This window comes from Syzygium oleosum, unplaced genomic scaffold, assembly GCF_021117445.2.
Source record: "Syzygium oleosum isolate NSW1041296 unplaced genomic scaffold, Sole_v2.1 Sole_v2.01, whole genome shotgun sequence".
Taxonomy (NCBI): domain Eukaryota; kingdom Viridiplantae; phylum Streptophyta; class Magnoliopsida; order Myrtales; family Myrtaceae; genus Syzygium; species Syzygium oleosum.
The window spans coordinates 19,218,219-19,232,853 of record NW_026607485.1 but is presented as its reverse complement, the minus strand read 5'-3'; the positions used below and the strand labels follow the sequence as shown (position 1 = coordinate 19,232,853).

The 14,635-nt window shown below is 39.1% G+C and overlaps 1 protein-coding gene across 2 annotated transcripts; it reads right to left on the bottom strand.

Annotated features, from left to right (window-relative positions):
• Positions 1-611: 611 nt before the first annotated feature.
• On the bottom strand, positions 612-4,756 carry LOC115683483 (probable magnesium transporter NIPA2). 2 transcript variants are annotated; one of them, XM_056303113.1, is made up of 9 exons: positions 4,335-4,756; positions 4,032-4,236; positions 3,777-3,833; positions 2,675-2,765; positions 2,381-2,541; positions 2,154-2,281; positions 1,942-2,079; positions 1,619-1,711; positions 612-1,104 (listed from the first exon to the last, which is right to left on the bottom strand). In XM_056303113.1, the coding sequence occupies exons 2-9, from the start codon at positions 4,156-4,158 to the stop codon at positions 934-936; spliced, it is 966 nt and encodes a 321-aa protein (XP_056159088.1). In that variant the 5' UTR covers positions 4,159-4,236; positions 4,335-4,756; the 3' UTR covers positions 612-933. The 2 variants fall into 2 exon arrangements, with proteins under 2 accessions (XP_056159088.1, XP_056159093.1); XM_056303118.1 differs by having other exon boundaries at positions 4,416-4,756.
• Positions 4,757-14,635: the final 9,879 nt, after the last annotated feature.

The window sequence follows — 14,635 nt, the reverse complement described above, 5'->3', positions numbered from 1 at the left end:
GGCTGAACACAGAAGAGGACTAAGATTACAGGAGGATCAGTGTATTCTAGACTACAAGACATATTTCTTAGGACCAACCTCGTTTTTTCAGAAAATACTGCCAAAAAGTGTTATAACCAACTCCAAAGTAACATTTGCAGAAAAATGGGTGCTTCAATGTCATTTTCAGGGAAAAATAAAGAATTCAAGTGCTCTAATTCTTGTGCCAATCACATTCTCAAGCTGAATGTGTATTTCTATTTGTGCTGCTTTTGGAAGGTGCTTCGTGATTCTGAGTCGCCCAGATTAGAGCAGTTGCTCCTAGAGAAAAAAAAAACTGAGTGCTGAAATGAGAACGTTTCCCACTTACGTAAGATAGAAATCTGTATACAATCTCTTCTATTCTGCTTTCATTTTATGCTATAGAAGATAAATCCAGGTTAGACATCCTAAGCTTCTACAATTTTGATTCTGAATAACAAAGATGCAAGACTAACACGCACAAGCTAATGACCAGAAAAAAAGATTGGTATGGTGCGGAATGTTTTCTTGCAACTTCTTTTCAAATAATTCATAACTACTCGGGAGGTTCCCGCGCAAGACAAATAAAGCTTTGCTTGACATATTCACAGTGCACTAAGATTCTGTTCATTGAAGAAGTATGGAATACCAATAGAAATGGCAAAGGAGAAAAGTGAAAGCGAACTGTCGGTAAATTAACCAAAGATTGATCCTCCATGGGTATCATCATTTTGTCAATCCCCCCAAAATTATGTCAGATGATGCTCGTGAATCTTCGCATTGACAAAACTAAAGCCTGTTTTCCCTCCCGCGACATTCACCTTAGGTGAGAAAAGTCTGTTGTTTCCGTTCTCCCTTGTGCTCATTCCCATGTACATTCGGAAACTGCCAGGGCGGGCTTTTAACTAGAAAGGTTAGATGCACTGACTCGTACTATCCGTCGTTTGAGTTCGGATTTGGTCCTGGACTTGAAAAGGCCTGGGCGTTGACGGTTTTCTCATTTCCCATGTCTTTGGTTTTGTGAAGAAGAAATGTCCCGGAGAGTATAGTGACGAAACCGCACAACTCAGTCACAATTTGTGATGCATTTTGTGAATCCCAGTCCTGCATTCCCAAGCATACCAAGGGAAAAGAATAAGGCAAATCATCACCGCTTAAAATGCTGAAAAAGCACAATGGCGGATATGCATTATCGCACAATAATGTCAAGGACAAATGGAAATAACAAAGAATATGCATCTCTCTAAATTGTATAGACCAAAGTTTCTCTGTGTCAAGATCTGCATGCTGGATCACAAATCCATTCAATCCTTGTGCAAATAATAAAAATTTACAGACCTGGCTGTTGAAGCTTGTGCTCAAAAGGTTAAGATCGAACAATTTAAGAGATACTGGACTATAAAATACCCGATTGAAGTTTAAAAAGATACTGCTTCTGTATTTTTTTGAAGCAACACTAGAGCTTCTTTTGGGATTATTTTAGGCTGAATGCATGTATCAATATAACAATGTATTATTTTCATATTTCCACGAAGGTCAAATTCGCCATGTGGACAGGGATTAAGTCAACATGCATTTTCTTCTACTAAAACGCAAACAATGGTAAGTCTTATTTTACCTTAAACATGATCATGCTGGCAAGGATGGTGAAAGTCGTGAACATCACATAGTACACTGGAGATATTACAGCAGTATTGAAGGTGTCAAGCGCCTGTCAGAAGAAACTTTTTGAGTTATATAAAAGAAAATCAGGACCAATCGAGAGAACAAGCAACAAATGTGAAAAAGGTGATACTCTTCCCCATGCATTAGACTTAGGTCCTTCATCCAATCAAATCTTAGATTAACTTAGTAAAAGGTGGGTGGGTGTAAAATCTAAAATTAACTGAGATGTCTTCATGAAAATTTCCTTCTTTCTTGATTGATAGATTTACAACTTACCTTGTTCAAGAAGTTGATCTGCATGAGACTAAAACAGATGACGACTATAGTGAAGAACCATGTCTGGAAGTAAATGAATTGGTTCGCTCCTGAAAATGTGAGCTTCAGGGCGATGCCCAATGCTTTAACACTCATCACCTGCAGAAAACAGTGAAGTTCATAGCGGCTTCGAGAAATAAATGTAGCTAGACTTTGAAAGATAGTACACTGACCGTTAGAGAACCCATGAGAGAGCAAATCCCAATATAAATCATCATATTAGTAGGTCCATAACGTGGTGCATAGCAGAAAATAAGAACACCAACCACGATGAGAACTACAACAGTATACACGATAAAACCTGTCACCAGAAGAGAGTTTCTTTCAGCACAACATCCTCAAGACATTCAAGGAGTTTTACTCAAAATCTAAAGGGTACTTGTTTCGACTGGACTGATACCTGGCTGGGTGGCGAGGCGCCACACTTGTTTAACGGATTCAATGTCTCTTTCCTTTGGAGCGTGTAAGACAATGCTTGTGGAACCCACCACACAAAGAACACATCCAAGGACACCAAAGATGTGCAATTTCTCCTCCAAGATAAAATGGGCAAGCACTGCACTGCATCATGGTTTTTAAGATCGGTCATCGCTGAAAAATAACAGCTTATAGAATATTAAATATGTTGATTTTCTTATTTCTTGTAGATTTAGAGACAGCTATCCTACTTAGTTGACAATTTCAACATCAATACCTGAAGATGATACTCAGTGCTCCCAAAGGCGTAACAAGAATCGCAGGAGCGTATGCATAGGCAGCGAAATTGGCAATCTCCCCAACAATCACTGCCAAAGATGTAATGAAGCAATTAATTTAAGCATTGGATCCTTGAAGCTACGGGAAAAAGAAAAGTAATTGAACTTAGCATTACAGGAAAGAGAATTAAAGCATTGGATCCTAGAAGCTATCTGAAACCTGCAGTTGAAGATTGATCTATTGGTAACAAGAAGAAGAAAAAACAGGAAGACATGTCCCAGGAACAGGCAAGAATCAGGCACGAAAAAGAAAAGCAATTGTACTTAGCATATTACAGGAAAGAGAATTTAAGCATTGGATCCTAGAAGCTATCTGAAACCTGCAGTTGAAGATTGGTCTACTGGTAACAAGAAGAAGAAAAAAACAGGAAGATATGTCCCAGGAACAAGCAGGAATCAGGTGAGAAAAAGAGAAGTAATTGAAATTAGCATTACCGGAAAGAGAATTTAACCATTGGATCCTAGAAGCTATCTGAAACCTGCAGTCGAGATTGGTCTATTGGTAACAAGAAGAAAAAAAAAAGAGGAAGACGTGTCCCAGGAACAAGCAAGAATCAGGTTGATGGGCTTGATGTACCAGCGGCACAAAAGACTATCGCTCTCTCTGACTCTCTGTGAGTGAACCCGTGTGCGGGCGCACGATCATGTGCTCTGGCTGTAATGGATGATTGCAGACCCAAAGACAATTTAAATCCTCAAATCCATCACCATAAGAAGGCTAAAATCCAGGGAGCATAAGCTACTCAGAGTTGTTATTTTCCGAGGTAGTGCACCTTCCATATGATGGAATTTGACGAACCCACCAACAGATTCCACACTCAAGCAAAAGCTATTGATGTTTAAGATTGCATGTCCAGCCCAGGTCTCTTCTCACCGGATTTCATTTGTCAGAGAGCAACAAAGGCACAGGCAAATCCTTTTACCACATGAATAGCCAAAAACAAATATACTGTCACTTGAATAACAATCGCATGCAGAATTCTCCATGTCCTAACAAAACATGCTCAATGTATCAAACAGAACCAGAACGCTAGAACTTACTGGTTATCATTCCTACCCACCACCAGGGTTCATATAAGTACGAATAACCTCCCGAACCTGTAAACGGGCAGAAAATTATCAGACGACAAGGGAAAAAAAAAAAAAACTTTATCACCCGAAGCCATCTATATCAAATACGCCCACATCAGGGCATTGAAAAGATTAAAATGGACTCTATTCTTTTTCCATGAAAACCATCGAAATTCCTGGAAAATCAAGCTAATTCAATGAGGAAAAAGAAAAAAAAAAAAGAACCTGCTCTGACTCCAGTTATCCCAGCTTTCTTCAACCCCTTTTTCTTGACAATGAAGCTAGAACCGATGAAAACGCTCGACGAGAGGGCCAAAACAAGTCCGTGCACGTTATCAGATGACATGCCCATTGGAATGGCGACACAGGGAAATATAAAGTTCCCTCCTTTACAGGGCCAAAATCAAGAAGACACCAAGAAATCAAATCCCTGCAACAGACCCATCAAAACCACGATGAGAAATTCACGTTCTTGAAACCCACACGCACGTGCAATTCATCCATGCTCACGTCACACGTCTACAATACCTGAGAGAAAAGAAAAAGAGAGAGAGAGAGAACATATAATTCAATCCAGGATGAGGAGGAGGAGGCTGCCTAAAAGCCAACCTCCATCTTTTGCATCAAGGGTGTGATTTCTCAGTGCCAAATTATGACAAGAACGACGGCGCTCCTTCTCCCTTCGATGGTTTCGTCGTCAGCAGGCTTACTACGTTCATGGGCGATGAAAAAAGAGCCGATACTACGAGATCACCACGGAGAGAGAGAGACAGAGAGAGACAGAGGGAGAGACAGGGAGAGAGAGAGAGAGAGAGAGAGAGAGAGAGACAGAGACGGGGAGAGAGGGAGAGAGAGAGGCAGTCCGTTACAAATGGGGTGGAACAAAGAGAAGAAGAAGGAGAAGAAAGGAGAAGAGGAGGCAAACGAAGAATAGAAAAGGATGGCACAAATTAAGGTGGCCACCACATCTTTCCGTTCGTTGTACGATTTTTAGCGAAGCTCTCAGCTTTCCCATGTTGCGATGACGTGAACAGGAACTGGGTGTCAGTCAATTACAGCAACGAACCCCCGCCCCCCAAAAAAAAATAGATGAAAAAGAGAGAAAAATACAAGAAATTCGTGTGCGTTTTTGGTTTTGTGCACCGGACACATTCGAGGAAAGTAACGTTTGACTCGTCGAAAAAGCACAGAAAGGGAGAAGAACGCGGTTGTATGATCCAGATATGGTAAATTCGCAATTCAAGGTATGAGAATCTTTGAGGGTCCATTTTAGGTGCATAGTTTCGTCGTAACATTAATACTACGAAAAATTCCAAATCGGTACACCGATGACAAATTTATCAAAAACTAATTTTTTTACCACAAAAAATCACAAATTGGTACATCTATGATAAATTTACCCTCTGTTAGTTTCCGTTAAATTTTACTGTCAAATTGATAAGTAAAATGACACGTGGCAATCGACAGATTTACCAGTTTTGAGTTTTGTTCTCCGTTTGTCACAAGTGTACTAGTTTGTGTTTTTTTTTTGTATTAATCCAATTTAATGGAGTGTAAATTTGTCACAAATGTACCAGCTTGGAGTTTTTTATAGCCAAAAAATTAATTTTGGATAAACTTGTCACACGTATACCAGTTTGGGGTTTTTCGTGGTATTAACCCTTCATTATATTGCGTGACAATGGTCGAGATTCGATGCCCTAAAATCAGTTTGTGGAACGGGGATTGCCGAGTAGACATCATCTTTCTCTTTGTCTTACACGTTAATTGATTGGCGTAATTGAGTATTTGTGTTTAAAAGTTACGGTAAACAGTCGGAAGACCTCTTATGCCATTACGAGTAAAGATGCATACGCATTGTGTGTAGGCAGAATTCGACATTTAAAAGGTTTTACAAGCTCGCTTCGTTATGAAATACTTGGATGATCATTTGATGGAAGACCTCTTATGTTCCAATTGGGCCGGTGGTTAATCTACCATTTCGTAAATCAAAATATCATATGTTGAGGTGATTTCATCTTGATAATCAAAGTAGCAAAGGTAGATTTTAACCAGAGCACGGCGAGTTAAGAAAACGGACAGAGTCTAAGTTTCAAAAGGCGAACTCTATAGAGAGATTCCGCGTGAAACATCCGCAACAATACAAGTAATTTCAACAAAAACTACACCAAACAGCCGGCGGCCCGGGGAGCCGCAGCCGCCGCCAGCTACCGCCCCTCGGGTTCGCCTCCGCCGACGATAACCATATCTCTAACACCCCTAATATACCATTTCGAAGGTTGATCCACTTTCTCCTAAACTTTCTAATCTCCTCCTTTTCTTTAATCGAAAACCTTTCTACTCATTTTAAATTAGGGTTAGGTGTGGATACAACTATCAAACTTCGATATTCACTCACGTTCCATTTCCTTCTCCACACGCATGAAACATCTTCGATTGATTAAAAAAGAACTCCTATGTATCGTGGGGGGATATCCTCTTTTGCCCTTTCGAATCTTTTGCCAATAGGAAGACAAACTAGAGAACTTGCGCTCTCCAATCGCGTGGGAATGCGCGCAAACGCAAGCAAACCGAAGAGCCCCACTTCGCAATCATGTTCTTCTTCTTCTTGGTTAAACTCCTGGGGGGATATTCCATGATACCTATGAAGTGAAGTCCGTTTCTCAAAGTTTCCTTCGTACTCAGGTGTTTTTTGTATCGGAGTATCCGTGAAGATGATGAGCACTTTGACTCGTTAATTTCCTGAATTGACGTCGGTTTCTCTGAATGCCGCCGAACTTGAATTTGTTTCAGAGTACCTCGTGAACTTGATCACTCTCGCTCAGGGACAATTACTAAAAAAGTCATAGACATATTGCATTCGTGTCAATTCAGTCCTAAACTTTTCAATTTGGCTAATTTAGTCCTAAACCTTTTGACAACTTGCCAATGTAGTCCATCCGACCAATTTTGGCCGGAATCAAGATTTTTCAAAATTGATGATGTATTCATGAAATTGGATTTAAAATAAGACTAATGACTATTTTTATGGAATTTTCTGATTCCATTTGCTATTTTTCTTGATTTTCTCACCTATTTTGACTAAAAGAAATTAAGGAAAAAATGCAGAAAAATGCTAAAAAATTATTTTTTGGGTTTAGAAATAGGTTTCAAGGCTTGGCCAAGATTCCTAGTCCTAATTTTGAAATTTTTTAAAACATGAAAAAAAAAGAGCTAAAAATTAAGTGTCAACAGCTGCCCCTATTTGAGAATGAGCTCGGTAGAGGTTGATTTCAAAGACAAGGTGACACTTGAATTTTTAGTTGACTCACTGAACAAGATAAGATGAAAATTTCTCAACAACTGATTAGGGTCTTGCTTTTGAAATCCATGATGTAATCCAGAGGTTCTCTTTTCGGAATGCATTTTGAAAGATTCTTAATGATTGAGGGAGAGAAACTTACTTGTTTGTGAGAGTTTCTTTGTTGCTTATCCAAGGGCATGAATTGATGGCGGTGATGATTATAATGGTTTTTCTGATTTCGTAGTTTAAGGATAAACTCACGAACCATGAACGCCTGAGGCTCTTCGCCTGAGAATTTTGGAGACTTGCCAAGTGGTTCCTCACCTGTAGGATTTTGGAAATTGCCTAGAGGCTCCTCGCCTGTAGGACTTTGGATTTGCCTAGTGGTTCCTCACCAGTAGGACTTTGAATTTGCCTAGGGGCTCCTCGCCTATAGGACTTGAATTTGCCTAGGGGCTCCTCACCTGTAGGACTTTGAATTTGCCTAGTGGTTCCTCACCAGTAGGACTTTGAATTTGCCTAGGGGCTCCTCGCTTGTAGGACTTTGAATTTGCCTAGAGGCTCCTTGCCTGTAGGACTTTGAATTTGCTTAGGGGCTCCTCGCCCGTAGAACTTTAATTTGCCTAGGGGCTCCTCGCCTGTAATTTTGAATTTGCCTAGGGCCTCCTCGCCTGTAGGACTTTGAATTTGCTTAGGGGCTCCTCGCCTGTAGGTCTTGAATTTGCCTAGTGGTTCATCGCCAGTAGGACTTTGAATTTGCCTAGGGGCTCCTCGCCTGTAGGACTTTGAATTTGCCTAGGGGCTCCTCGCCTGTAAAACTTTGAATTTGCCTAGGGGCTCCTCGCCTGTAGGACTTTGAATTTGCCTAGGGGCTCTTCGTCTGTAGGTCTTGAATTTGCCTAGTGGTTCATCGCCAGTAGGACTTTGAATTTGCCTAGGGGCTCCTCGCCTATAGGACTTTGAATTTACCTAGGACCTCCTCGCCTGTAGGACTTTAATTTGCCTAGGGGCTCCTCGCCAGTAGGACTTTGGAAATTGCCTAGTGGTTCTTCATCAGTAGGACTTTGGGAAGACTTCAAACAATGAATGCCTTAACCGTGAGTTTTGTGATTTTGAGGTTTCACTAACCTTTGTATGGTTTTTAGTTGACCAAAAACTATTTTGAAAAGTAGTTTTGAAATTAATCAAAACTGTTTGAAACGTGATTTTTTCTTTAGTTTACCATAAACTATTTGAAAATTTGATTTTAAGTTGACCAAAAACTTTTTGAAACCTGGTTTTGAAATATACATTATTTGTATTAGATGCATTTCAGACAATCAAATTTCCTTTTTAAAGAATTATTTGAACAAAATGCTTGCAATCTTTCAAGAAATGCTTGAAATGATCGTTTAGAAGACCTTCATTTGAAATGATTTATTTCAATATATGAACTTGGTCTTTTCTTCATTTGATTGAAAGGGGACTTGTCTGATATCCCTCAATTTTTCTCTCTTAACCAATCCGTAGGTGTTCGGAGGGTATTTGCAATGTATACAATCCAATTGATCCGATAAGGTCTTTCAAAAGGTTGTAATGTTGGCTTGGTCAATGGCTATTCAAAGGATAGGCATTCTGAGGCCAAGAAAAAGATTTCGTCACAACTGACTTCGGGTTTACAAGTTAAGAACCTCGAGAACAAGACAAGATATTATTGCATACACTTCTTTGAGTGATGACTTCTTGTCATAAAGTCATGTTTCTACTTTCAACATCCCAATCTGAAGAGTCTTTGGAGAGAGGTTGTATTGTTGGGATTGGGTAGGCTCAAAAGGCTCATTTGTTTGAATTCAGGGTTTTTATGAAATCGGTGATCTTCTTGGCATCACCACTTTTCTCTGATTCTTTTTTTCACTAGAGATCTTTTCTTTTATGAACATCAGAGTCCTCTAAATATTCATCACAATCTCTTTTCTTTTGCTCATTTTCACTTGTTGTGATCTATGATCTCTCATGATCTTGACTTTGCTTTGTCATGACTTTTTGTCGTTTTGAGCTTTCTTTTGCACTCTCTTTTTTTCATTTTTCCCGGGCATTTGGCCTTGCTTTTACCAGGCACACTGCTTTTTCATGCCCCAGACTCTTTTGTCTTTGATCTTTTTGAATTCTAAGGACTCTGTGTTCTGCCCTTTTGTTTCCTATCTATTAAAGTGGATCATATGCTCATGCTCCAGTGTGAAGAGATGATCACCAATTTGGGGTTCTGAAATGAATATTCAGGTTCAATTGGGCTTTGCCAAAGGTAATGTGTTTGGGTATAAGAAATGAAGTGCTCTTCTTCGTCTTGGGATGTCTTGAGCTTCCATATGACTTCATATGAAGTTATCACAGAAAGATCGATGCAAGAGTATGCAATAAAATCTTTCTTGATCCTATTCTCCATAACTATCAATTCACAAACCTCCTGATTTGCCCCAATGTGGGGTAGTTCTTAACAGGGTTGTTTTGGGAAAACTTCTCTACTGTTTTGGCTCAAATTTGATTTGCAAGGGATAAGCATGTGTTTGGGATAGTGAAATGATTTGCCTTTCATCATTTCAATCCATGTAATCATTGCGAATATCCCCTATTTCCTTCGAATGAGTTTTTCTCACTCACCTCTGCACTTTGACTTTGAGTGTATAGGGGACGTGTTTGGATATGGCTTACCTTTCATCATTTGAAGGTCTTTTCATTCGATTTGATCCAAACTTTTTTTCTATGAAATTTTTCAAAGCCTTTTGTCAAATTATCCCTTTTTTAGGGAATTTTGATGATTAGTGTATTTTCAAAGAAAGCGTGTTTCAAAATTTTTGATTGAAACATTTCTGAGGTATTTTCCTTTTCAAAACAATTTGTTTTTTTTTTGCTCAGCCTTAGTGTCATCCCGCTTGGGGAAGAAAAAGTTTGATTTTTCTCTTAGAAAGGCAACCTTTTTAGCACATGCCCTCACGATTTAGGGATACTTGTATAATCAATTTATCAAGATCCCTCTTGTTTGCATGGTTTTGCTTTGGTTACACTAGGGATTCTTCTGTTGTTGCTCCCTTTTATTTGTCTCTCTGGGGATGATAAAAAGGAAAGCACATTAGAGGATATCAATGGAAAATAGAATTGAAAGTGATACTTCCCTTTACTATTTGATAACTCCATTGGGAATTCTGAAATCATCAACTGGTTCAGATTCTTTTTGTTTTCTTCTGCAAAACAGATAAACATGTTCATGAAATGCATGGCGTGCATGATATGCATGATATACACATGTTCTAAAGTGACCTGAATCTTTTCTTGAATGTTTGTCTTCATTTCATGGGTAGAAAATCTTGACAACATCTGCATTTACAGAATAGGCCACTTCTGTTCCTGCAATATCTACAAGAATCAATGCTCCTTCAGAAAGAACCTTCTTGACAATATATGGATCCTCATAATTCGGAGTGAATTTGCTACGAGGATCTGAAATGTTGAAGATGACTTTCCTCACTACTAAATCCTCTGTTTTGAAATTCCTCGGTTTCACCTTTCGATTAAAGGATTTAGCCACTCGTCTTTGATAGGCTTGTCCATGGCATATAGCTCTTGATCTCTTTTCATCGATCATGTTGAGTTGTTCATATCTTTGTTGGATCCACTCAGCTTCTGAAAGCTTTAACTGAGATAGTATCCTTAATGAAGGAATTTCTACTTCAATAGGTAGAATTGTTTCCCTTCCGTAAACCAAAGAAAATGGGGTTGCTCCCGTTGACGTTCGAATTGAAGTTCGGTATGCCATAGCATACGGCAACCTTTCGTGCCAATCACGATAGTTTTCGGCTGTCTTGGCCAATATCTTCTTGATATTCTTATTTGCTGCTTTAACTGCTCCATTCATTTGTGGACGATATGGAGATAAGTTCAGATGTCGGACATAGAAATGTTCGAGTAAATCATCTACGATCCTGTTGTTTAGATTTAAGCCATTTTCCGTAATTATTGCTTCTGGAACTCCATACCTAGCAATGATGTCCCGCCTAATGAATTTTGCGACATTCTTGGCAGTAATATTTGTGTAGGAGTTCACTTTAATCCATTTAGTGAAATAGTCAATAGCAACCAGGATAAACCGGTGCCCATTTGAAGCCTTGGGGTTGATTGGACCAATCATATCAATGCCCCACATTGAAAATGGCCATGGCTCGGACATTTGATGTAGCTCATTTAGCGGTGCATTGATTTTATCTCCATAAACCTGACATTGATGGCAACATCTCACATGTTGGATGCAATCTGATTCCATTGTCATCCAATAATATCCCAATCTCATAATATTTCGGGCTAGAAGATGTCCATTCATGTGCGGTCCACATTCACTTTCGTGAATTTCTTTCATGATCTATTCAGCTTCCGTAGCATCCACACATCTTAATAGGATTGAATCAAATGATTTCTTGTAGAGGGTTTGACCACTGAGGAAGAATTTGTTGGCTATTTTCCTTATAAATTTCCTATCACCTGGTTAACTTTCTTCAGGAAATTCTCCTGATTGAAGATATCTTTTGATGTCATGATACCATGGTTCGTTGTCGAACTCTGCTTGGACCATCATGCAATGAGCTGGTTGTTCAAGAATATTGATTCTCAATGGTTTTATATCCATACCATCTTCAGCCTGTAGTAAGGATGACAAAGTTGCAAGAGCATCTGCAAAATGATTCTGAGCTCTTGGAAGATAATCGAATGTTACCTCTTTGAAACTTTCTATCAACTCTTCTAAATATCCGTGATAAGGAATCAGCTTGGCATCTCGAGTTTGCCATTCATCAGTTGTTTGCAATATGATGAGCATATAATCTCCATATACTTGTAACCTTTTAACTCTCATTGAAAGGGCTAATTGTAAGCCGAGAATGCATGCTTCGTATTCAGCGATGTTATTGGTGCATGGAAATATCAATTTCGCAGATACCGGATAGTGTTGGCCTTCTGGAGAGATCAGTACTGCCCCAGTTCCTGATCCAGATAAGTTGGTTGCACCATCAAAATACATGGTCCATTTGTCATCGACTAATGTCAATATGTGGTCATCAAGTCGTTCTTCAGAACTGGCAATATTCTGCGAATTTTCTGCCAACATGTCTACTATTGCTCGTCCTTTGATTGACTTTTGGGATGAAATTCTGATGTCGAACTCAGATAACAAGACTTGCCACTTTGCTAATTTCCCAACCAAGGAGGATTTCTCAAGAAGGTACTTGATCGGATCATTCTCGGTCACTAGCAAAATTTGGTGATGAACGGTGTACTGTCTTAATCTGTGTAATACCTAAATCAATGCAACGCATGTCTTCTCAACTGCTGGGTAATTCACTTCTGATGTTGTGAATTTCTTGCTCAAGTAATAAATGGCTTGTTCTTTGCCATCATTTGGTCTTCTTTGTACAAGCACCGCTCCTAACGACTCATAGAGAATTGTCAAATATAAGATCAATGGGACTCCAGAAATTGGTAGTACCAACACTGGTGGGCATACTAGATATTCTTTGATCTTGTCAAAGGCTTGTTGACATTCTGCATCCCACTTTACTTTGGCATTTTTCTTCAATAGTTTGAAGAATGGTTTAGCAGTCTCAGAAAGCTGATATATGAAACGGGCAATGTAGTTTAATCGCCACAACAAGCTTCTCACTTCTTTTACCGTAGAAGGAGTCTTTAAGTCGTATATTGCCTTGATCTTGGAAGGATCTATTTCGATTCCCCTGTTACTGACCATAAATCCTAGCAGTTTACCAGATTTTGCCCCAAATACACACTTGTTGGGGTTTAGCCGCAACTTGTACTTTCTAAGTCTCTCGAACAATTTGCGAAGCACCTCAACATGATCTTCTCCTTGTTTGGATTTTGCAATCATGTCATCCACATATACCTTGATTTCTTTGTACATCATGTCATGGAACAAAGTTACCATTGCCTTTTGATATGTGGCACCAGCATTTTTCAGACCGAAAGGCATCACCTTGTAACAAAATGTGCCCCATGGTGTTATGAAGGACGTTTTCGCCTTATTCTCTTTTTTCATGAGGATTTGATTATATCCTGAGAAACCATCCATGAATGAAAATGTTTCGAACCCAGCAGTGCTATCCACTAATACATCGATATGTGGAAGTGGGAAATCATCCTTAGGGCTTGCTTTATTTAGGTCGCGATAATCAACGCACACCCGCACTCGACCATCTTTCTTCATAACGGGTACTATGTTAGCAACCCATTCTGGATATGGTACTACTTCAATGAAACCGACTTTGAGCAATTTCATCACATCTTCTTCTATTTTCTTTGCCAATTCTGGCTTTGTTCGCCTCAGTTTTTGCTTCTTTGGTGGAATACTTGGATCAATTGGCAAAGCATGTTCAACTATGCTTGGATCAAGGCTTGGCATGTAAGCATAAGACCATGCGAATATATCTTGATATTCCTTGAGCAAATCTGTGATTCTTTCTGCTTCTGCTGAGGGAAGACTTTCTCCAATTTTAACCTCTTTGGGATTCTCTTTATCACCCAGATTAATAGTAATCGTTTTTTTCTAACGTGAGTGGTTTTGATTCTTCATGACGGATCCATTCCCTTTTGATCCATTCCTCATCTTCATTATCCACTTCAATATCGCAAGTGATCTCCTCGGAAAGATTTGGGTCACATATGAACCTATTATAGATATGTGAATGCTCATGCTTGACATGTAACAAACATGATTAGTGATTGCACACAAAGTAAGTAACGCACATGGTCTTATGAAAAACTTTTTGAAATTCATTTTGAAATTTGTTTCAAAAGAATATAAAGACAGAGCAAGTCCTTATATCATCAGACTTCCTTGTTCTTAAAATCATTTTCGCAACGAGGAGCAATATAGAAATCCAAAGCCTCAAGCCTCACGAATGAGGATACTGTTCATCATAGATTTGGTTTTGTTTCTACATGTCCTTAACAAAACATTTGACCACTTTTATTGAATTGAAAAATGCGGTTACATCTACATCAAAAAGGAATGTAAATTGCAACTGAATTGAAATTGCAAATGAATTCACAAAGAAACTTGAAATTGCGATCAATAAAATGCAATGAAAAAGCTAGTAGCAAAAGTTCAAGAGAATCTTTCTACTCCAGTGCGTAGGTAACTTCTGCCTCAGTTATGATAATGTTGATGGTATTCTCCTCGAATAAACTTGGCAAAATAGACTCTTCCTCTGCATGTAAATCCTCTTCTTGAAGTAGCTTGGAAGGACCAGGAAAAGTTTCCTTGATGTGGATATGATGATAGGGAAGTTCTTTAACTTTGCCCTTCCATATGGATGGATTAATGATGTGATCACCTCGGCCTCTACAGCTTCCATAGTTCTTTCGACCTTGGCCTTGGCCTCCATGGTGATCTTTAAAGTTATTTGGAATATAACCTATTCCGTACTTCATTCTTGTAGCGAGAGGAGTGATAGGTTCTTTGATTCCTTGAAACTTTGATCCAAGACCATTACCGGGAGTAAATCCATAT

Bases quoted from the DNA above. Each gene is read 5' to 3' on its own strand.
- LOC115683483 (XM_056303113.1), bottom strand. From the start codon at position 4,158: ATGGGCATGTCATCTGATAACGTGCACGGACTTGTTTTGGCCCTCTCG. The intron at 2,766-3,776 runs GTAAGTTCTAGC...CATCTTTGGCAG, and splicing joins GTGGGTAGGAATGATAACCA to TGATTGTTGGGGAGATTGCC. The intron at 2,542-2,674 runs GTATTGATGTTG...ACCATGATGCAG, and splicing joins GCACTGAGTATCATCTTCAG to TGCAGTGCTTGCCCATTTTA.